This window comes from Ictalurus furcatus, chromosome 4 (genome assembly GCF_023375685.1).
Source record: "Ictalurus furcatus strain D&B chromosome 4, Billie_1.0, whole genome shotgun sequence".
NCBI classification, from domain to species: Eukaryota; Metazoa; Chordata; class Actinopteri; order Siluriformes; family Ictaluridae; genus Ictalurus; species Ictalurus furcatus.
Genome location: NC_071258.1, coordinates 13,806,261 through 13,829,314, shown reverse-complemented (window position 1 = coordinate 13,829,314; position 23,054 = coordinate 13,806,261). Strand labels below are relative to the sequence as shown.

At 38.2% G+C, this 23,054-nt stretch overlaps 2 protein-coding genes across 2 annotated transcripts; one reads left to right on the top strand and one right to left on the bottom strand.

The window, feature by feature from the left end:
• Window positions 1-3,297: 3,297 nt before the first annotated feature.
• Window positions 3,298-9,045, bottom strand: kbtbd4 (kelch repeat and BTB (POZ) domain containing 4). The gene is made up of 5 exons (XM_053623075.1): window positions 8,765-9,045; window positions 7,412-7,903; window positions 7,193-7,334; window positions 5,494-5,600; window positions 3,298-5,204 (listed from the first exon to the last, which is right to left on the bottom strand). The coding sequence occupies exons 2-5, from the start codon at window positions 7,871-7,873 to the stop codon at window positions 4,344-4,346; spliced, it is 1,572 nt and encodes a 523-aa protein (XP_053479050.1). The 5' UTR covers window positions 7,874-7,903; window positions 8,765-9,045; the 3' UTR covers window positions 3,298-4,343.
• Window positions 9,046-11,063: 2,018 nt separating this feature from the next.
• LOC128606231 (protein FAM180A) lies at window positions 11,064-15,657 on the top strand. Its single transcript, XM_053622268.1, has 3 exons — window positions 11,064-11,261; window positions 13,129-13,202; window positions 13,594-15,657. Exons 1-3 carry the CDS (start codon window positions 11,153-11,155, stop codon window positions 13,930-13,932), a joined length of 522 nt encoding a protein of 173 aa, XP_053478243.1. The 5' UTR covers window positions 11,064-11,152; the 3' UTR covers window positions 13,933-15,657.
• Window positions 15,658-23,054: the final 7,397 nt, after the last annotated feature.

The window sequence follows — 23,054 nt, the reverse complement described above, 5'->3', positions numbered from 1 at the left end:
AAAGGCCATAAAATATGATTTAAATCATTTTCAAACCATTCTATAAACACTCTTTGCCTGTGGATTGGGGCATTGTCACCCTGGAAGAGAAATGAAATGTTTCATGTATAGTCAATACATATTCCTTATCAGCGGTCATCTAACCCCTGCATTGTAAACAGCAGAGTACAAGCCTGTGTACAGACATTTTAGGGGCAGCCTCCAGCCCCAACTCACTCATACACCATTACACTAATCCTACCCTTATTTTATCACACTTGCCATTCATAATCACACACACTGCTCGTAACATGTCACGCCCTGTTTAGACGCTAGTGAATCACAGTATTCCTTGAAGAAGACAGTTTTAATATTTAAATATCCATAGTTGGGAAGGAACTGGTCACCCAATAATGATAAAGAACGAGGCAATCCAATTCAGACCTAATTCCTGTATTCCTGAGTTAAGAGGAGGCCATATAAAACATAGATTCTAGATTTACTTTTTTATAATTTTTTTATTTATTAGATTTTATAGTGTGTTTAACAATAGACATATAGACAAAGGAGCTTTACAGAAATCTGGGTATAGATTTAGATCCCTAACGAGTAATTTTTTTGCAAAGAAAAACTCCCTGAAACAACACACAGAAGAAACTTTGAAAGGAACCAGACTCAAAAGGGAACCCATCTTCTTCAGGGTGACACCAGATGGCCCAATTCTAAGTCATTACTCACACAATTGGATGCTATAAAATCAAACAGTGCTAAGTGTGTGGAAAGGATCTTCAGCATGAGTATCAGGGTCTTCACCCGAGAGTCTTTGGGGACATCCCTGTAAGGGAAGAAGGCTTACTAGTTTCCAGTGAGTATGCCGAGGTGCTCAAAACGAGGTGTGCAAGAATAAGTATGTATAACACAAGTAAGCACTAACACATCATTTACTTGAGAACATTTATCTTAATTGTATTACTATGCAACAGGAGATGGTGCAGAAAGGAAACTTCCAGATATCATGATTTGCTGTTGTAACCGTGATGCGCCGTCATCTTAAGGCATTATAGACACTGGCAAATTAAATATCGTGAGAGCAAGAGGCTTCTTTCATAACAAAGGTTCTGTGCTTTAATAGAGCAGACAGAAACAAGACTGAAATATAAAACCTTCTCTTCACCCATCCCTCAGATGGGTTTGTTTAGATTTTTCAGCGTAACACTTATAAAACCTACTCTACCCTTACATTCTCCTCCTGCATTAAAACTCCTTCAGTACTCTGGCTCTCACCTCCATATACCTCAAGACTTAAAGAGAACAACGTTAGTCCATAAAGTTGGTTTACTGCTCTGGCATTGTACAGTTTGTTCTTAATTCTCCCGAGGCTTGAAAAACGTCCACATGAGCGCTGGACACGGGAAATGTAGTGTGAATGCAGAGAAGTTTTGAAAACATCTGGGTAAATTGTTTTTTTATTACATTTAATGCATTTAAAGTGTTACGTCACTGCGATTATTTTACACTCAGTGCAGCCAGCTGGCTAGTAGCTCTCAAACACAAATGGAGAGAAGCATAATCCTGATTTGTTAGGGTTGTGTTTCTCACCATAGCAGCTGGCAGGCAATAAACTGTGGTTAAACAAACCAAGCGAGGCATTTTTAAAATGATATGGAGGAATTACGATGACGACTTTGTTTACCCTTCACGAGCAACATTACAGTGCAGAACACATTACTTAATATGCATATAAGCAGCTGCGCTGTGCATGTGCGTGTGTTAAGCACCCATGAATAAGCATTACGAACCATCACAAAATATCTCAGGGCGTTCAAACCCGAAATCCCTTCTCCTGTGCGACGGGAGACACTTTACGCAAGAGACATAAAATATAAACAATGCACATGCACAAATAACTTTACATGTTCTACTACTGCTCAGAACTTTTACACCATCAATATTACTGTGCAAGAGAGCTTGCTGTGTAGCGTTCAGTTTTCACTGCAGGGGTGTCAAACATGCGGCCTGATAAATCGCATAAATTCAAATGAATTTATCATCTGTGCTGTTAATTCAAATCATCTTGTGGACTGAAACTGAAAGATAAAAAAGCTAGCCTCTGCTACACCACTAGGGAGCAAAATTGAGTAATAAATTCAGAGGCATAAACTCGGTTACTATCCAAGCATGGTAATGTAATGATATGTAATCCCTCATTAGCAAGCTAAAACTTTTACTTTCTAACCATATGTCTTTTTCAGGGGTGGAAAATACCAGAGTAATTGGACTTCATTAGTATACTTAAGTATTTTTGGGGGTATTTATACTTTACTTGAGTATTACTGAAATTGAATACTTCTACTCATATTTAATTGACTCCTTCAATTTTTATTTAAACCTTCAACAAACTGGTCCTACCTTAGTAAAAATGTTTGAATATGCTGGTGTGGGAAAGACTCATAAAATGAGGATTCATCTTTGCCTCTCTAGAAAGCATGAACTTTCTACATCATGCTTTAAATTTCATTTGAAAAAGCATGATGAGGTAACATAGCCTGTTTTCTTTGCTTATACCAAGTTAGAAAATCATTGATTCCAGTGGAGAAAAAACTGGCTAGAAAGCAAGGCAAATGGTAAACATTGGTTGTACTATACTGGTTATTTACATGATATTTTACTTCTGATTAATTCATTAACAAACTACGTAGCATTAGTCATGCATGACCAGTAAACCTACTGAAAGTGAATTAAGGGTTTTTTTTTTGGCAAAATGGCATATTTGCTTATTACAGTTTTATATAAGTAATACAAGTAACTTTTGACCTGAAAACATTAACAGTTTCATCAGTAAAAAACTAAACAGATTTACTTTTTAATTAATCAAGTACAATGAAAAGTAGCACTTTTTTTTTACGTTCACTTGAGTACATTTGTGTTGGAATACTTCGACATTATCTGCACTTTCACTGAAGTATAATTTCTCAGTACTTTTTCCACCCCTGCCATTTCCAAAATTTCACAGCAAACAAGGTGAAGAATAATAATAGCAGTCACACATTGTTGTTTTTTTGTTGTTGCTGGTAAATACCACTTAAGCCCATGTCAAGTCCAGGTTGTAACCCTACAATGAGGAAGAATTGAAGCTGGTGAATAATAATGTAAGGCACTGTATGTGTGTGTATATATATATATATATATATATATATATATATATATATATATATATACACATATATTATATATATATATATATATATATATATATATATATATATATATATATATATATATATATATATATATATATATATAAAATATATACACACACACGCAGAAGCCACACCTGAGTCTAATGAAAGCCAAAATCAACGATTAAACAGGTGGGATCAGGTGTGGCTTCTGCTTGGCTGGAATGAAAACCTGCATTCACATAAGTTGAAATGATTGGTTTTTTTCTGTAGTAATTTCAGTCTGATCATAAATGCTGGTTAATGAACACGTTGAAGAGGAGCTGTGGCTGGTGTGCTAAAGGGATTATTTCCACCCTACCTGACATTAGACCAAGTGTAACGTGGACGATTACCTAAAATGAGTTTGACACCCCTGTATTGGTTTATACAGCCTGATGACTAGAGCTAGCTTGTAATGCTGCACTCAGAAGCCTTCGAACTGTGGGCTCATGTGAGCTTTACAACACTGTAGACTGCACAAAATCTTTGACATACACAATCACTGTCAACTATTCAAATTACCCAGCATACTTATAATTGAATAAAGGGCCCTTGTTTATTACAATTAGGAGTAAGAATGATGACCAAGCATCAGTTTTGCACTGTACATCTTACTAAAGATTATACCGAAAGGAGTGACCTGATCAATGGTCCATACTCTTACTCCAGGACAGTTGATAAGAGCAGGTCATGACATTCTAGTGTCAGTAATAAGACCATAAGGTGGTTTGTTTTTACTGCTCATAATATAGTCCCTGTGAAACTAGACACTGAACGGTAGGTCTATATTGCCACAGTAGAGTTGATTCAGTTGATTCAAATTCTGCATGGCTTTTCAACACTGCATTGTGAGCACAAGTGAATAAACGTTCAAGATAAAAACACTGACTTGTGCAGGCACGATACAGTGGCCAGTGGAGGCACTGGACTATTGATCGGAAAATTCAGAGTTCGAATTCCAATGCTGTCAAACTGTCACTGCTGGACCCTTGATCAAGGCCCTTAACCCTTATCTGCTCAGCTCAATTGTAAGTCGCCTTGAATAAAAGCATCTGCCAAATGAGTAACTGAAAATACAAATTCTTCAGCATCACAGCAACTGTTCTATTGTCCACAATTCCCCGTGAAAATGGCACTTAAACATCAGGCCAGAACAAACTGCCAGTTTGTGAGAAGGATTTTAATCCCTTTGATAACGGACACAACGGATGTGGCTGGGTTCAGCTTGAGCGTGTCGGCATCGCCTTTCTTGCATTTGTCCCGGAAGACATAAATACAGCCGTTGCAGCTGGCCACCTTCCAGAGCGAGGGCACGCAGCTCCACACCTCTGGGAAGCGCAGGCGTGTGAAGCTGTCCAGCAGCGGGTTGTAGCACACCAGCGAGTCACCCTCGGCCACCACGAAGATCAGGTCCTTGTGGGCGGCGGCATGCATGCGGCCAGCAAAGGGCAGCACGTACGGCTTGGTGCGGCACTTCTGCGCTGCTGTGTCAAAACACTGGATAAGGCGGGATGGTCTGGTAAAAAAGTCGGCATCGTTCTCTTCTCCACCCAGAAGGTAGATGATGCCGTCGAGGTGGACCCCTGCAGCACCGGACACAGCTGTATCCAGCTTGCTGGTCTCTGTCCACGTGTTGGCACGCACTGTGTAGTAGACGACGCCGTTGGACAGCGTGTCCTGAAGCGTCTTGCCCCCGAGTGAATAGATGGCATCCTCAGAGGCTATGGACACCAACGCGTGGTGCAAGCGGTCACGAGGTAGTGGCGCACACCGCTCCCAATCCATCGTGCGCATATTACACTTCCACATCCGTCGTGGGATGGAGCCGCCTACTACATACAGGTCGCCTCCATGTTTGCAGGCCGCTGTGATCTGATGGCACAAGCTATTCTGGCCGCTCACACTGATGGCATCATCATCGGCACAGTGAAGCGACACAGCCAGCGAGTGCGTCCGGGTCTCCTCCTTGCCTATAAGGTAGATATGTACATTCTCTCCAATTTCCTGAAACAGAACAGACCCAGATTTTAAAAGACATTGCTTTCTTAGTTGCTCTGACAGTCATTCAATAAACCTTGTGTTATGTGGGCATCGTAGTTTACTGCCTAAAAAACATCACGTTACGTTTTTATATTATATTATATTATATTATATTATATTTTTATATATATATATATATATATATATATATATATATATATATATATATATATATATATATATATATACACACACACACACACACACACACACATACACACACACACACACACACACACATCAAACGTGATACCTTTAGGCTATCAGAGAGCATATCTGCAAACTCCTCTCGTTCAACTTTGTTGTGGTTTATCCAAGACTCGATTGCTGCAGTTGGATTTTGGGAACTTGGAACACCATCTAAGTTAGAAGCAAGACGTTAATGTAGTCAGTGTGATGCTGTGCTTCAATAACGAGTCCCATGACTGAGAGCCACTCATTTCACTACACATTACTAACCCGAGTAAGATACAGTAAAGTACAGCAACATGCAGTCACCATGTTGGTGTGTTGCCCACTAGCAGATTATCCAAACTACACAGACCATTACATAGTAAATAAGGAGAGGGGAAGGAAAACAAATGCAGATAAAATGGAGCTACCTTTATAAGAAAAGCCATTGTGAAGAAGAAGGAAAACTAACAATGGATAGTGAACATATACATTTCTGTGAGAACTGACTATATTCCATTGTATAATTACACAGGTTTCAGTGTTACATAGATATTTGCACAATGATACATTCAGTCAGGTCCATAAGTATTTGAACAGTAACAATTTTCTTAATTGCCATAGCACTACCTCCACATGTTTGACATCTTCATCTTCACATCTTCCACATCTTCTGTTCTTGAGTGTTACCAGTGGTTTCATTCTTGAGGTAAACCGTCTGTATTTACATTCATGAAGACGTCTCTTGATTGCAGACTTTGACAACAACTATCTTGACTTGGCTAAATGTTGTGAAGGTTTTCTTCAACAAGGAAAGAATTCTGCAATCATCCACTTTAGTTGTTTTCTGTGGCCTTCCAGGCGTTTTGGTGTTGCAGAGCTCACCCGTTCTTTCCTTTTTTTTTAAATAATGTACCAAATTGTTGGTTTGGCCACTCGTAAAGTTCCTGCTATGTCTCCGATAGGTCAGTTTTGGGTTTCTCTGCCCAAGGATGGCTTCCTTCACTTCCATGGACACATCCATGAATCGAATATTGAGAATTCAACACTTGGAATCAACTCCAGACCTTTTTAATCTCCTACATTTACCATGAAATAATGAGGAAACAGGCCACACCTAGCCATGAAACTGCATATTAATCGATTGTCCCAATTACATTAGACTGTGAAAATAAAGGGACCCTGTGTCGCTGTCCAAATACTTATGGACTTGACTGTATTTGCAGTGCGATATAGATATTTACACCGTGAAACAGTGTATAGCTTCCGAATTCATTTCAAGCTAGAGTGCAAGATGTCCACTATGGTTAATGAGAGCCACAGATCTGGAGGAAAAACTGTTCATGGAGTGTTGTTTTTTTGGCTTTTATGGTTCAGAATCTTCTACTGGAGGGAATTGGATGGAAAGAATTGTGTCCAGGGTGGGAGGAATCAACTATAATCTTGCCAGCAAACTTCATAACCCAGCTGTCGCAAATGTCCTGAAGCGAGTGAAAACACTTCAGCCCACTGATGAAATGCTAACCAAAAACTTTCTGCCTTTTTGTTTAGTGCAAAAACAGGATATGACTCATCACCAGACATATAATCAAAGACAGAATCAAAGACAAAGTTAGCCCGCCCAAGTACGTGCTATTTTTCAATAGTCTGTATTATTACACAATCAGCTTGTCATATTTCTGTGTTAAATTATGTTACTTGATTCTTTGCTTTTGCTTATTTTGTTGGAATGGTTTGTCCACACCTGAAAGCAAAACATTTTTCAGTCCTACAACACCCACCTTTGATGATGTCGATGAGGAGACGTAAAGGGAGGTTGAGGAACTCCTCTGTCTGGTGCAGCTGTACCAGATGAATTTTAGCACAGTGTTTTGCTGCTGTATAGAGCTCCTGGTCACTGTGTCTGTCTGCCAACCACATCACCTAAAACAGAGATCTGAATTAGCCAGTGCTACTGCTTTTTGAGGTTTGGAGCAGTTGAACAGTTCTCCTTGACTCACCTGAAGACAGTTCTTGACATCCACGGTTCGCGAGAGGAAGCGGGAGCACTCCTCAAACAGGGCCATGAGCTGGTACATGTCAGCCATTTCGTAGGTGTCTTGCAGGTCTTCCACCTGTAGCTTGATGGTGCCGTGGTAGATGTAATCCACCAGCAGCTGAAAGACAGGTGCGCTGACATCTTTCAGCTCGATGTGGCGATCGTGAGTTTCTCGGAGGTTCGAGGTGAACATGGACCTGAAGAAGCTGCTCTGGGCCGAAAGGACTAGGCGATGCAGGAGGAACTCTCTGCCTTCCACAGTGATGGTGACATCTGCAAACAAGCCATCCTCCAAACACAGGTCCATAATGCTCTTGACAACACGGCTGGAATGCGAACGGTCTGTAAATGTGTAGCCCTGGAAGTAGTTCTCCTCTATAGAGGAAGCACCCACGTTGAGGCCTCCATCATCACACGACTCCATGGCATCAGATGTAGGCTGCAGCTGTCTAGTCTGGTGGAAACATTACAGACCACATATACATCTACTCGTCTGGATAAATATATGAAAGCCACAGATCACAGAGAAAACTCCAAAATTGCATTAGGTTTGACTTTGTTAAAATTTTCTCAATGTTGACTAATAAAAAAAGGTTTCTCACGGGGTTAAGACCAGTACAGTCTAATAAAACATGTTTCAATGATAATGGATTCTGGCAGAAAGTACATATTCTTTTTTTGTGTGTGTGTCTCTGTGTGTATGCACAGTGCCCTGCAATGGACTTGAGTGTGTATTCTTGCCAGCTCCACCACAACCCTGAGCAGGATAAAGTGGCTACTAAAGATCAATCAATCACCTCAGTAACTAACAGTACAACGAGAAAACACAGAATTACAGCTGATTTAATTATGCATTATTCATTGTGGAAATGCTTCTCCAGCAAGTACAGCCTGTGATCTATCTGCTTCTTCAACAGGTGCTCATATATGAGAAGCTAGTCATGGTCTGTGAGGTGACAGATTTTCGGCTTACTGTCACACACACACACACACACACACACACACACACACACACAGGCCAAGCAAACTTTACTTCCTGTGCTAGCTGATATATACTAGATTAGTCACACCAGCAGCTCAGAAGCACACAAACCAGTGAAACGTAAATAAACCTCGTCTTTCATTATATTAAGTTCATTAGCTACACTCATGTCTGCTTGCCCACTATTACATACCTAGCTGTTACATACCTAGCTACCATTGACTAGCCAGCAAAAAAAGGAGCTAACGCTAGCTGTAGTTCGTCAAATAAATTCTTGTAGCTCAATAATACATGAAATAAACACGTTAATATTTGTAAAGCAGTTTAGCGTACTTGCGGGGTTATTCACTTTTCAGTTGCAACTAGCCAGCTCTCCAATGAAGCGTGTTTTCATTAGCCACATCTTGCATGCTACATGTTGATATAAGGGACAGACAGAGAACCCGGCTGTGTTTTTGCAGCTCGCTGCTGCCACGTTGCGGTGGAGGCCAGTCATTGCAGCAACATCAGCACTAGCAGTTTTCTTTATTAACAGACCCTGGTGCTTTCGTTTGTTTCATGCATTGAGTATCAGGATTGCTTTTAGGATTTTACAGCTAAAATACTGGACGTGTTTAATATATGCACCTGGAAAACAATCCAAATATACAACTGAGGGCCCAAGGTAGTCCTGGGATTTTAAATCACAACCTGGTGTCTGTCACTAGAAGAGAGTCTTCTTTTAAAAAATAATCCAATTACACTGTTTCAAGAGTCTACTCGTGTTTAATTGCTAATGTATATGAAACAAGCATAGCCTAATATCTAAAAAAAAGTTGGTTGTGGTTAAGGCACCAATAATTATGCAAACAGATTACAAGATATCACTAGTTAAATATCATGGTGTGTATATGTATATAGCTCCCTTGAGCACAGTGAGGCATGGTGGTGGTAGCATCATGAGTTACCCTTGGCCTCTATAGTATATATTGATAAAGTGTAATCAATATGTGTAACTAACATTTGCATATGTTAGTAAAGTACAATCAATATGTATGAACAACATTTAGAATTAAGAAGCATAAGCTAATAATCAATATTAGTGAACATGCATAATTTATATGTGTAATCAATATTTTAGAAGCATAAAACACTTTCTAATCAAGTTATATTTTAAGTGTGTACTGAGTTAGATGAATTCTGTCTTACCGCACAGTAGTTGTTTTTCTGTACCATCTTGTACTTTTCTGCACAGAAACTGCTTTTGTAAGTGAACAACCTTGAGGCCCGATACCAATGATCAAGTTAGGATAGGGCCTCAGGAAGGAAGTCAGATATCAGCTAGGACAGAACTCAGTGAGACATAAGAAGGGAATTTTGGTCAGAGAAAAACAAAAAACAAACACTCTGTCTGAGTGAAACTATTTTTTTTTTTTAAGAAACTTTTTCAAGAAAAGCAACTAACTGCTCCACAAATCTAAGATATCATATAGACATGCATTAGTTGTGGGGTAGGAGATTGGTTTGTTTTTAATGAGAAAATGTAAAACCCCATCTATGATGAGTTTGCAGTGGCAGAAAGGTATATAAAAAAAAAGGGCTTGTGTGTGTTTGCACAATTTAGACTTTCTGCAGATTGTCTCACTTTGTTGTTTCAATAAAGTTTGATTATTTTTTTTATATCTACAAACCCTTTTGTCTCTGAAGTTTTTGTTTTTTTAACTTAGGCTGGAAAGATTGACTACAATCTGGAAAGATTTGACTACATCTCTTGGTTGTCTTCTTGGGCTAATAAATTCTATACCTAGTTACTAAATTTTACTGGACATTTGGAATGTTGGGCCATGCTCTTTCCATGTTTAATAATGGATTTAATGGTGCTTTATTTTTCAATAATCAAACCTGGGGGCACGGTGGCTTAGTTGTTAGCATGTTTGTCTCGCACCTCCTGGGTTGGAAGTTTGATTCCTGCCTCTGCCCTGTGTTTGCGGAGCTTCCCCATGCTTCAGGGGTTTCCTCCCGGCACTCAGGTTTCCTCCCCCAGTCCAAAGACATGCACTGTAGGCTGACTGGCATCTCTAAATTGTCCGTATTGTGTGAATGGCTTGCGATGGGTTGGCACCTTGTCCAGAGTGTCCCCCACCTTGTGTCCCGAGTCCCCTGTGATAGGCTCCAGGCTGCCCCGCAACTCTGTGTAGGCGATAGATGGATGGATGGATGGATAGATGGATAATAAAACCTTGTCTTGACATTCTAACAATCTCTGAGGCCGTCCAGACATAGCTGTACTTTTATTGCACAAAACATTAAACTAAGAATGTGACTTAATTATGCAGCCTAACTAATTTAGAGGGCGAATACTTATGCAATCACAAGAATTGCATTTTAATTTGTAAATAATTAAAATGCAATTTTTATTATTTACACCCCCCCCCCCCCACTTGAATAGCTATTATGGACTATTTTGTGTAGCTTCATGATATATAATCCCACTTAAGTCCATTTCGGTTCTAGCTTGTAACACTACCAAAATGTGGAGGGGGCGAATACTTATGCAAGGCCCTGCATACTGATATCTTAGAGTCAGTATTATTTTCCACTGAGGGTTGGCTGAAACGAGGGTTTTTCCGCAGGTGGAGCAATGCGAGAACAGATAGAGCAACTGCGACACACGACACTCCGAGGATTTGAACCTGAAGCACATCCTGCCTCTGCTTTTCTCCAGCTCTTGAAACAGGGCGGATGTGTAGATGTTGTAGTAGGATAATGTCGGGGAAAATGCAGCTCATTCAATTCGCACGGGTTCTTCTGTGTCTCGTGATTTCCAGGGACCTTTGGCACACATATTCAGGTACTAATTTACAGTTATAACTTTTGCCTATTTTACATTTGTGACGTTGCCTTTTTTGTCAGTTTTCTAAGGCATGGCAGTTAAACTTAGGCTCTCAAATTCTTCTGTAGCCTACAGACTGGATTTGAAAAATCAATGTATTGACGACCTGTAGCTTGTTGTATTTGTGCACCTTGTACACGCACAGATTTTGGTATAACGTATAAAACCGGGGGATTGTTTTTTAAAATAGAAACAAAGCTGCACATCCATGAAACTGGTTCTGCATTCATAGCATTCCATTGCCCAGTTATCCAGCCAAGTGTTGGCTCAGCCATTTGTCATCACGCACTGAACTTCAACTTTACTGACTGCATTTTTGTTACTTTTTTTGTCCAGTAGAGACTTTGATTTTTAGGGCTTTATGCTATATTAATGACAAAAGAGATTTTAGTATCTATATCTTTCTATTTAATAATAATTTTCTTTGGAATAAATACCACCCTATCAGGAGAATACCCCGGTGTCCCAAAAAATACCACCCTATCAGGAGAATACCCCGGTGTCCTGGCGAAATTCACTGGCATAAAGTTGGCTTGACGTTGGACGATCGATATTCTCAATATATGAGCAAATGAACGGACCGTCTCTAAAGTTACATACGACATTGGTATACACGTTTCTAACTTCAATAGCCTTTGAAGGGAATGACTTACAGTCATAAAAACAACTATAAAGTGTTCAACTAGGTGTTAGGTATGATGCACACCTTTTAAATTTGTGATATTTAGTCAAATAAACTATGAAATCATATGTAAAAATTGCCATGTATTTCACTATGGAATGGGCTCATAGACAAAATATACCATAATTTACAGCTCAATAGCATTTGAAGGGAATGACGTACAGTCACAAAACGAGCTGTATTGTCTATTGTCTATACATCACTTTCCCCTCCTGTCCACTAATAGCTGATGTGTGTTTGGCGTTCTTGTGCACTATGGCTGATGTCACATCCTCCAGGTGGATGCTACACACTGGTGGTGGTTGAGGAGATTTCCCCCATACAGTGTAAAGTGCTTTGAGTGTCTAGAAAAGCACTGTATAAATGTAACTGTAACTAACTAACTAACTAACTAACTAACACCCTATGTCCTAAATTGTCTTGGACAAAAGTAACTTCTGTGATGCCGTTCATTCATAAGTTAAGGTGTGATACTGGGCTCACTATTGTACTAAATAGTACAAAATGCAAATCTCAAGCTTCCATGCTTCACAATAACTTTTCCATTTTAAATACAATGATTCTACAATATATTTGATGATTCCACTGAATCTACTGTGATGTGATATGGTTTAGATTCATAAGGCAATGGTTTGATATTTAATGAGACCACTGAATTTGATATGATAGTAGCCTGTGGTCGATATGTGACCACTTTTGTTCAGAAACTATCACTAATTCATGAATGATGATGACAACGAAGGACTATTTTAAGTGTCAGAGTTATGGACAACCTTGCTAGCCTATTTACATACCAGTTTAAAAACATGAATTATTTTTTACACTCCAGTTGTCTGTTGTTTTTAGATAGCGATAGATTTATTGTCAATTATAATCAGTTATAATTGATGATAATTGATTTATGATACACCCCTACTAAATAATATGTCCACTGACCTTGTGGGCAGAAATGGGTTGAATCATTGACAAATAACTTAATTTCACTGATCAAAGGAAATAGCAGGTGTCAATTTAGTTATTTATGCATTAAATATTTATTCATGTTTATGTTTTTGAAGTTCCTTAATTCTGACATTTATGAATGTCTGCCTCATGGAAGTTTAACAGTTTAAAAGAGATTTAATAAATAAACCTTGTGTGCAGGTACATTGGCTATTTCCCAAGGAAAACACCCAACTTTAATCACCACTGTCAGGGATGCCGACTTGCTATATGAGGTAGGATCTTAATACCATTAAGTGATGCTAATGTTAAAATTAAAGAACATATTTCAGGATTAGACACTGTACTGCATACATTTTAAAATAGTTTTTACATTCCAATACTGTTTATAACATCCATTGCCTCCATTGTCTGGAAAGTCACACGAGTGGCACTTGCATAACTAAAAGACAAGTTTTTTTTTAATTGTAAAAAAGTAATGTAGGCTCAATTGCTCGGGTCTCCAAGGGTTATCTAACTTGAGCTAGTAAAGTACTGGAACATGGTCATGAGGATTCTCCAAGACAAATGAGAATGCAAAGTTGATTAAGGTGTGTTAAGAAGAATACTGGAGTGTTAAAGGATATATAAGAAAATATTTAATTGACACCACTCTGTTCATCCTAGTTTTTACTGAGTGGACTTGTGATTGATGAAGACAACAATGTTGGAATGCGGGACCAAGAAATTGCGTCTATGAGGCAGGGACGAGTTTTCTTAAGCCTTATAAATGATGACATACCTAAAACTGTGCCAGCGATGGAGGAATGGATGGAGGAATTGCTGGTCATGCTTGAAGAGGAAGCACAGTCCTTTAATGAGGATCATTTTGAGACACTCATCTTGGGAATCATCTATTCAGCCTACCAGGTCCGTGAGAAGAGGCAAGAGAGTCAGCAGCAGGCGTGGGCAGGTGTCCTTGGGCGCCTGGCCAACATCACTCTGGTACAGCTACGCAGATCTTGAATTATGCCACAAAATGCAGAAAACAGTCAGATCCAGTCTTTCATCATCACATATGCATGAAACACAATATACAGTAATCAATGTCAATAGAAAAGTGTGTTATTTGTGTATAATATATATTTCCTTTCTGTAAGTAAATATCAGTGGAAAGATGGAGTCTGTTGTTGATTGTGTATAATCTTTAGTAGCAGTGGATGCCCAATTTGAGTGTATACCGGAATCTGAAACTGTGTGAAACACTCTGGCAAAACCTGTAGGATGTTGCTGCTGCTGCCTTCTGGTAAACAGCCAACAATGAATAAAAATTGCAAGTACCCTCTTAAAAATATAGGTTCTTTAATGGTTCTTTACAGCACCATAGGTTCTGCAAAGAGCCTTCTTCTTGTCAAGAACATTTTTTACTGTATAGGGTTCTTGAGTTGAGCTACATTTGGGGGAAATAAGTATTGGATGCTTCAACATTGTTTTCAGTAAATATATTTCCAAGGAGGTTATTCACATGAAATTTTCACCAGACATCAGTATTAACTCAAGAAATCCGGTAATATAAAGAATTCACAATATTAAAGTCCATAAATAAAGTTCTGTGTAATAAAGTGGAATGACACAGGAAGAAAGTATTCCTCAGGACAGACCTGATCTTTTGATAGTTATAGTGCACTGGGCACTATAGTTAAACAAGCACTGTAACTAGGCTTGTGTGAGATAACAGTATTAAATGTCACCACATGATATTACACTGCCATGACATTTATTAAAGATTATATCCATCCATCTTCCATACCATTTATCCTACAGAGGGTCGCGGGTAGCCTATCCCAGGAGACTTAGGGCACAAGGTGGGGAACACGCTGGGCGGGATGCCAACCCATCACAGGGCACATTCACACACTACGGACAATTTGGAGATGCCAATCAGCCTACAATGCATGTCTTTGGGCTGCGGGAGGAAAAACCAAAGTTCCCGGAGGAAGCCCCCAAAGCACTGGGAGAACATGCAAACTGCACTCAGACAAAGTGGAGGCAGGAATCGAACCCCCAACCCTGGAGCTGCAAGGCAAACGTGCTAACCACTAAAACACCATGCCCACCTGCAGATTGGATTAGAGTATATTATATTACCAAATCTGCCAGTGATATCATTCCAAACAGCAAATTACCACTTCCACAGTTTGGAAGGACACTTGAAAATTCCTTGTCACAATAACTAATCAACAATTATGGCTATGTAAGTTTCCTGCTAACGAGGCTGCTGATAGAGTCGTGAAATTGATGTAAGATTTGTAAGGATACATGCAGCTCAGATAACATTCAATCTTCTCCTGACATGTCCTCCTCACCTTTTTCCACAGAATGTCAGTGGATATGGTTTAAGAACAGGAACCTGCAAGACACACTTAGAGGCACAAACATAGTCCACCTGTGAACATCTGTGTGTATGTTGGTATGCCGAGATGTTGAAATGGCAACTGCGGATCTGCAGGCTTTACTAAAGACTAGAAAAGTTATGAATTAATATATTTAAATAAGCAAATTCTCATAAATTTCAAGCCCTTACCGAGCTGAACCAAGTATTTTGTGGGTAAGGAAGCCTATAAGTATTTAACGCACAAACAAAAGAACCCCTACTCTATTGCTCATTCTGTTTGTTTATTTATAAAATTTTTGGAGGGGTGTTTTTTCCCTGATAGTTGTGGTAAGAACAGAGAGTGAGTCAGCACTAGACACAAGGGCTATATATATATATATATATATATATATATATATATATATACACACACATGTATGACAGCTGGCAGTGCCTTGCATAAGTATTTTCCTCACTTATACATTTTATAGCGTTACAACCACTGATTGTACTGATTCCACTGATTGAGCATACAACACATCAAACCTTGAAGTGGATGGGCTGCAACAGCAGAAGACCACATCAGGTTCCACTCCTGTGAGGAAAGAACAAGAATTTAAGGCTATCATGGCAGAGACTCACCCAAACTGGACTGCTAAAGACTGGAAAACAACCGTGTAATTTTTTTTTACTGTCCAGTTTGGGTGAGTCTGTGTCCTTGATAGACTCAGATTCCTATTCTTGGCTAAGAGGAGTGGAACCCAATGTGGTCTTCAGTTCTTGTAGCTCATCCATCTCAAGGTTAATGTTTTGTGCATGCTGAGATACTTTTCTGCTCACCATAGTTGTAAAGAGTGATTATATGAGTTATTATATCCTTCCTGGGAGCTCAAACCAATCTGGCCATTTTCCTCTGACCTCTCTTACCTCTCTCAACAAGGTGTTTCCACCCACAGAACTGTCACTCACTCAGTGTTTTTTGTTTGTTTTTCCACAACATTATGTGCAAACTCTACAGTCTGTTGTGTATGAAAATGTTGGCATTTGTGCCTAATCTGTTTAATGTTTATTTACTTTAACATCTGCGCCCCCTGGCGTTAGTTAGTTGTATTATTAGATTGCATATTGTTATTATTTTTATAGTTTATATGAAGCAATCCCACTGACAAATATAATCTACAATATATCTCATAAAAGATCACTTATATCATTGTGTTCATTTTCACCTTACCTTTCTGTTATCAGCCCCAACCCTAGACTGGGGTGTAACAGAAATGAGAAATGTGGGTGAAAATGAGGACAATCGCACACATAAGGAAAATATTTATTATAATTTATTTCTTAAATAATTTGAATCATCATGAAGGGAACAGTTACTTGCTTTCATTACTTGTAAGTATCTCCCAGAAGAGTTTAAAATGAAGAACAAAGAGTGTGAGGCTAGGACAAACAGTGATCAGTGATTGGTCATTGAGAAACAGTGATAATCAAAGATTGGTCAGTGGAAATCAGTGGTAATCAGTGATTGGTCATTGGGAAATGGTGGTGAGCAGTGATTGGTCATTTGGAAAAGGCGGTAATCCATGATTGATCACAAGCACAACGTTGTCAGGTTTTACAGACTCATAGTGAGTCAAGCTAATCTGCTCTCTCAACAGCAGCTGTGATGTGAGCTGGAGATCCATGTCATATTCAAAACAGTCACTATCATCTACTCAAAAAGTTGCTAGATTTCTCAGTGGAACGTTTCTCACAGAATGAGCAGAGCCGAATGCAGTGGAAAAACTTTTGTAGTTGCATTTAAAAACTGTCAAAAATAATATGAATCGCCACTGAATTGTTTGTAGATGCATTCACACATATTTCTTTATCATGCAAGTAACTTCATTCTATCCAGTTAAGTAACAGTTTAAACAGATAACTAGGTGGTGAGGCTAAATCTGCCTTCTTATTCACAAGCTTCTTATTTTCTACCTAATTTCTGTCTAATTCCTATACAATTATCTCCTCATTATGGAAATGCTTTTAAAAAGCTGACAATTTTGCATGAAACGAAATGCAATACACAAAATACTCAATATGAAGAAATTTTCTGTAACATTAAAAATATATATATATATATATAATGGACCTGTGAAATTGGCATTTGAGACCGTTTCATATGAAAATAAGTGTAATGTGTAATTATGATAATGAGATAATGGTGTAGGAATTAGACAAAGTGCAATTTCCCAGCATCCTATAGTCTCAAATTTCATGTTCACAGGCCCATTATTAAAAATTTTGGGAATGTGGTGTAGGAATAATAATGGTGTAGGAAATTGTCTGTGATATTAATGCTGTTCATGGAGTTATGAGACAACAACAGGCAAAAATAAGATTGCAGAAGCAGAAAAGTAACTTCAGAAGCAAAGCAAAACAAAACAAAACAAAAGCCTACATCAGAAAAATCCACAAGTATAAAAAAGAATTAAAGCAAAATGGAAAATTAAATTTTGACTTGATTCTCATTACATTTCCTTTAGTTGTACTACTATAAATATTTTACCATTTTCATCATTCATATTTTACTTGTGGACTTATTATTTTATTTGAAACGTTTGGGGCAAAATTAATTCCATAGACTACGTATGCAAGGCACTGTAGAGGCAAATATGTAGTCTTGATTATTTTAACCTGAAAAACAAGAATGTAGTTGAATAAAGTATACAAATGATAAAGCATTCTGTAGACCACAACATAAACAAAATTTGTTTTTACCAGTTTAGATCGGTTTGACTTTGGGCACATATGTAAATATGTTTATACTGTATACTGTAGATGATTCATTAAAGTGTGCAGTTATATTTGTTTAAATTTGTTCAGTATAAAGGGGGAAAAAAAGTCCAGGACAAAGCTCTGGAAAAGTATCAATCAGGGTTTGGTTCTAAAAAAATATCCCAAACTGTGAACATCTTGTGGAGCATTATTAAATCAATTATTAAAGCTAAACTGAATACAGCACACGTTTGCCTTGCACCTGTGGGGTTGGGGGTTCGAATCCCGCTTCCGCCCTGTGTGCTGGAGTTTGCATGTTCTCCCCGTGCTTTGGGGGTTTCCGAAAGTACTCCGGTTTCCTCCCCTAGTCCAGATGGACATGCGCTGTCGGCTGATTGGCATTTCCAAATTATCAGTAGTGTGTGTGCAATTGTGCCCTGCGATGGATTGGCACCCTGTCAGGGTATCCCCCACCTTGTGCCCCAAGTAACCTGGGATAGGCTCCAGGCTCCCCTGCGACCCTGTGTTGGATATATGGTACAGAAAATGGATGGATCGATGTGACTCTGCATAGGGAAGGTGGCCCATCAAAAGTCAATGAGCAGATAAGAAGGGTATTTGTCAGAGAATCAATGTCAAGACCAAGGATTACTAATTTGTAATAAGCAACCACATCTTGGCTTTATGGAAAAGTGGTAAGACGAATACAATTATTGTAAGAACCCATATAATGTCTCTTTGGAATTTGCTAAAAGACGTGGAAAATAGTTCTCAGGTCTGAGGAGACCAAAACTGAGTTTGCCCCAGAAAATGGAAAAAAGTGCACATGTGGTTTTTTGACAGAACCTGGCACTGCACATCTATGCAAATATATTCTTATTGATTATTCTAACCTGAAATACAGAAAATCATTTGAATGACGTTTACAGATAATAAGGCCTATAAAGTATAACATAAACTAGATTTGTTTTGAAAAGTTTGGATCAGTTTGACTTTAGGCACATACAGTATGTAAATATGTAAAGATAAAAGATTCTTCAATGTGCAGTTATAATGTTTAAGGTTTATAATGTTTAAAGTTTACTCTGAACTCAGTATAAAGATTGAAAAATGCAACAGAAACAATTTTGGCCTAAATTAATGCAGTCTTGACAGTTTCTGCATTAGAATAGGTTTAATGATATTTGCTGAGTTTAACCATTTCTGGACTCAGCCACCAACAAAAATACAGTACAATAAGCTGAATATAAAAGCATATAGTCACATGTGTGTGTGTGTGTGTGTGTGTATTATAAAAAGGAGGGTATGATAACAAGGGAATGGGGCTACATGCACATCCTTTTAGTCATTATATTTCTCTGCACAAAGTACATTTAGTCTTATTACCACCAGCATAATTATCATTATAAATGAATACAGACATAGTTATTTTTTTATGTGTACATTTATGAGAATGACTGACTATGGTGGTTTTATTTATATATACTTTTATGTATTCATTATATGCTGTTTAGCAGTGACAGTTACAGTCAAGTGTATGTAAAATTAGGAAAGAGAAAAAGACTTGGAAAAAAGGTGGAGTTTTAATGTCTAAATTTCTGCAATATGTATGACTAACACATTTTAGATACATGCCTATTGCAGATATTTTAGATTTGCATACAGAGTGTGTATAGATCTAAAACATATGCAAGAAACTGACCATTAATAAGCAGAAATAATACTACATATGCAGAGATTTCTAAACACACTCATTAGGTAAATGACATTATTAAATATAATCCTGAAATATACGCACATGAATCCACAAATGTATGCATATGATGCACATATCTAATTGTTTTATTGTTTTTTCACATTCACTGGGTTGATTTACATTTATCAGCTGTGGCCTTTATAAATTAGAACACACATAAATGTTAGGTGTCTTAATAAAATCAGCAAAAAAAAAAAAAAAACTCCAAAAAACCAACCACATTTCAGTCCATATTTATTATCAAATACTTCTTTTGTCTTTATTAGTGTGTCATTGTACTCTAAGTGTGTTGTGTTTATTAGAATGTCTGTGTACATCCTAGTGTGTCTAAAGGTATTTGTCTACAGTGATTAAGTTTGTTTACTTTATTTCTTTTATATAATTTACACACAGAATGATTTTTGAGTTTGTACTTGTAAATATGAACATAATAATTATTAAATATTAATGTAAAGGTTACATAAAAATAAATCAAGTTCTAGATATAAATGCTGCAACAAATGTTTTCAGTGAAATTGCACCAGGTGTCAAATATGGTGAAGGTGAAGGAACTTCCTAAAGTTCTCCGGGACAGCATTATTAAGCTATAAAGCCATAGCTAAGACCTTAAACATCCCTGTCAATGCAATTGGTTTGATAATATCCAGATGGAAAGTTCATGGAAACACAGCTAATATTCCCTAGACAGGTGTCATGCCATGAACAATTTCGCAACATGCTCTCAAACTAATGACAAGGAAGGTAAGAGAGAAACCAGCAGTCACCAGCAGAAAAGACCTGAAAGCAGCAAGAACATGAGTTACTCAGACAATAATAAGCAATGAGCTTCACAGCAATAATCTCCATTACACCCCTCCAAAAATCTTCTTCTTCTTCTAAAATAATGAAGCACAGAGATCATTTAGACACGGGGAGCATTTAGACAAATAAAAACTCTTGGAGCAATATGCACTGAAACAAAATGATTCAGTGGTTCAGTTAATATAACAACAAAAAAAAATCTAGGCTTTTTACACAAACAAGCAAACTCTTAGACATAGTTAAATGCTTTAAGTTCTGTACTAAATGAAAAATTTAATCATGTAAATATGTGACTAAACCCCAAAGTATACTCAGCAAAAAAGAAACGTCCTCTCACATTCAGCTGCTTTTATTTCCAGCAGATTTCTTAACATGTGTAAATATTTGTATTAACATCAAAACATTCAATAACTGTGGCATAAACTGAACAAGTTTCACAGACATTTGACGAACAGAAATGGAATAACAAGTCCCTGAACAAAGGAGGGGGTCAGTATTAAAAGTAACACTCAGTATCTGGTGGTCTCCAGCTGCTTTAATACTACAGTATATCTCATCCTCATGGACTGCACCAGATTTGTCAGTTCTTGCTGTGAGATGTTACACCAGTCTTCCACCAAGACATTTGCAAGTTCTCTATCACGTCTGGGAGGACACATGTTTACATGTAATTTTCCTCTGCAAGGACGATCAGCTGTCCTTCCTGTCTCCTGTAGCACTGTCTCAGGTGTCTTACATTACAGATATTACAGTTTATTGATCTGGACACATCTGTAGACCTCATGCCTGTAGACAGCAGCTTAGTAAAGTTGAGGAATGTGTAAAGGACATTAGACGTTGGATGCTAACTAACTTCCTTTTACTTAATTCTGATACGACAGAAATACTTTTATTAGGACCACGTGTAGCTAGAAGTAAGCTTTCTGATCACATGGTTACTCTGGATGGTCTTTCTGTTTCATCATGTGTAGCAGTAAAAGACCTTGGTGTGATTATTGACTCCAGCCTATCATTTGATGCTCATGTAGATAATATTACTTGGATAGCCTTCTTTCATCTCAGAAATATTTCTAAGATTAGAAATATAATGTCACTACATGATGCAGAAATATTAGTTCATGCTTTCGTCACCTCTAGACTAGATTACTGTAATGCCTTACTGTCTGGATGTTCCAGTAGGAGCATAAACAAACTCCAGTTAGTCCAGAATGCAGCTGCTAGAGTCCTAACTAGAACCAGAAGATACGACCACATCACCCCGATTTTATCCACACCGCATTGGCTCCCAGGGAAATCTTGCATTGATTATAAAATACTATTATTAAATGAATCACATGAAAATGAATCATACGTAAATGAATCACATGAATACGAATCACATGAAAATGAATCACATGTAAATGAATCATACATAAATGAATCACATGTAAATGAATCACATGTAAATGAATCATATGAAAATGAATAAATAAATTAAAGACAAATAAAATACTATTATTAACCTATAAAGCACTAAACGGTCTCGTGCCACAGTATCTAAGCGACCTTTTGGTTTTCTATGATCTGCCACGCCTACTTAGATCAAAAGATGCAGGCTATCTGACAGTACCTCGAATAGCGAAGGCTACAGCAAGGGGAAGAGCTTTCTCTTGTAGAGCCCTACAGTTATGGAACAGTCTTCCAATTAGTGTTCGGGACTCAGACACAGTCTCAGTGTTTAAGTCTAGGCTTAAAACATATTTGTTTACTCAAGCCTACCCTGACTAGACTTTCTATTATGCTAAGCACAGTCCTAACAGTCTCTTCTCTCCCTCTCTCCTTCTGTCGAGCCACACACAATTTTATGGAGATACTAGAGATCCTGATCCTTTCTGCTGTCCGGACCTGCCTGATCCGTTTCGGATGTCCTGCCTCTGGATGGAGCTCTCATCTACTCCGATTCCAGATTGCTGGGACTACAGCTGCTTCTAAGGCCAAACAGACTTCATATAAATCCATAATGAACATTTTCACACTATCTGTTGTTACCCAGATGAGGATGGGTTCCCTTCTGAGTCGGGTTCCTCTCAAGGTTTCTTCCTCTTAAAATATCTTAGGGAGTTTTTCCTTGCCACCGTCGCCACTCAGTGGCTTGCTCAGTTGGGATAAATTCGCACCTTTAATATCTGTATACCGTGTTGATATTTCTGTAAAGCTGCTTTGAGACAATGTCTATTGTAAAAAGCGCTATACAAATAAAATTGAATTGAATTGAATTGAATGCCTCCCTGCAGCAGGTCTATGGCATGTTCACGCAGGTGAGCAGGAACCCTAGGCATCTTTCTTCTGGTGTTTTTCAGAGTCAGTAGAAAGGTCTCTTTAGTGTCCTAAGTTATTGTAACTGTGACCTTAATTGCCTACCGCCTGTAAACTGTTAGTGTCTTAAGGACTGTTACACAGGTGCATGTGCAATAATTGTTT

Coding starts and splice junctions, on each gene's coding strand:
- kbtbd4 (XM_053623075.1), bottom strand. CDS start 7,873: ATGGAGTCGTGTGATGATGGAGGCCTCAACGTGGGTGCTTCCTCTATA. Junction 5,601..7,192: donor CCTCATCGACATCATCAAAG/GTGGGTGTTGTA, acceptor CTTCTAACTTAG/ATGGTGTTCCAAGTTCCCAA. Junction 5,205..5,493: donor TGCTCTCTGATAGCCTAAAG/GTATCACGTTTG, acceptor GTTCTGTTTCAG/GAAATTGGAGAGAATGTACA.
- LOC128606231 (XM_053622268.1), top strand. CDS start 11,153: ATGTGTAGATGTTGTAGTAGGATAATGTCGGGGAAAATGCAGCTCATT. Junction 11,262..13,128: donor CCTTTGGCACACATATTCAG/GTACTAATTTAC, acceptor CCTTGTGTGCAG/GTACATTGGCTATTTCCCAA. Junction 13,203..13,593: donor ATGCCGACTTGCTATATGAG/GTAGGATCTTAA, acceptor TGTTCATCCTAG/TTTTTACTGAGTGGACTTGT.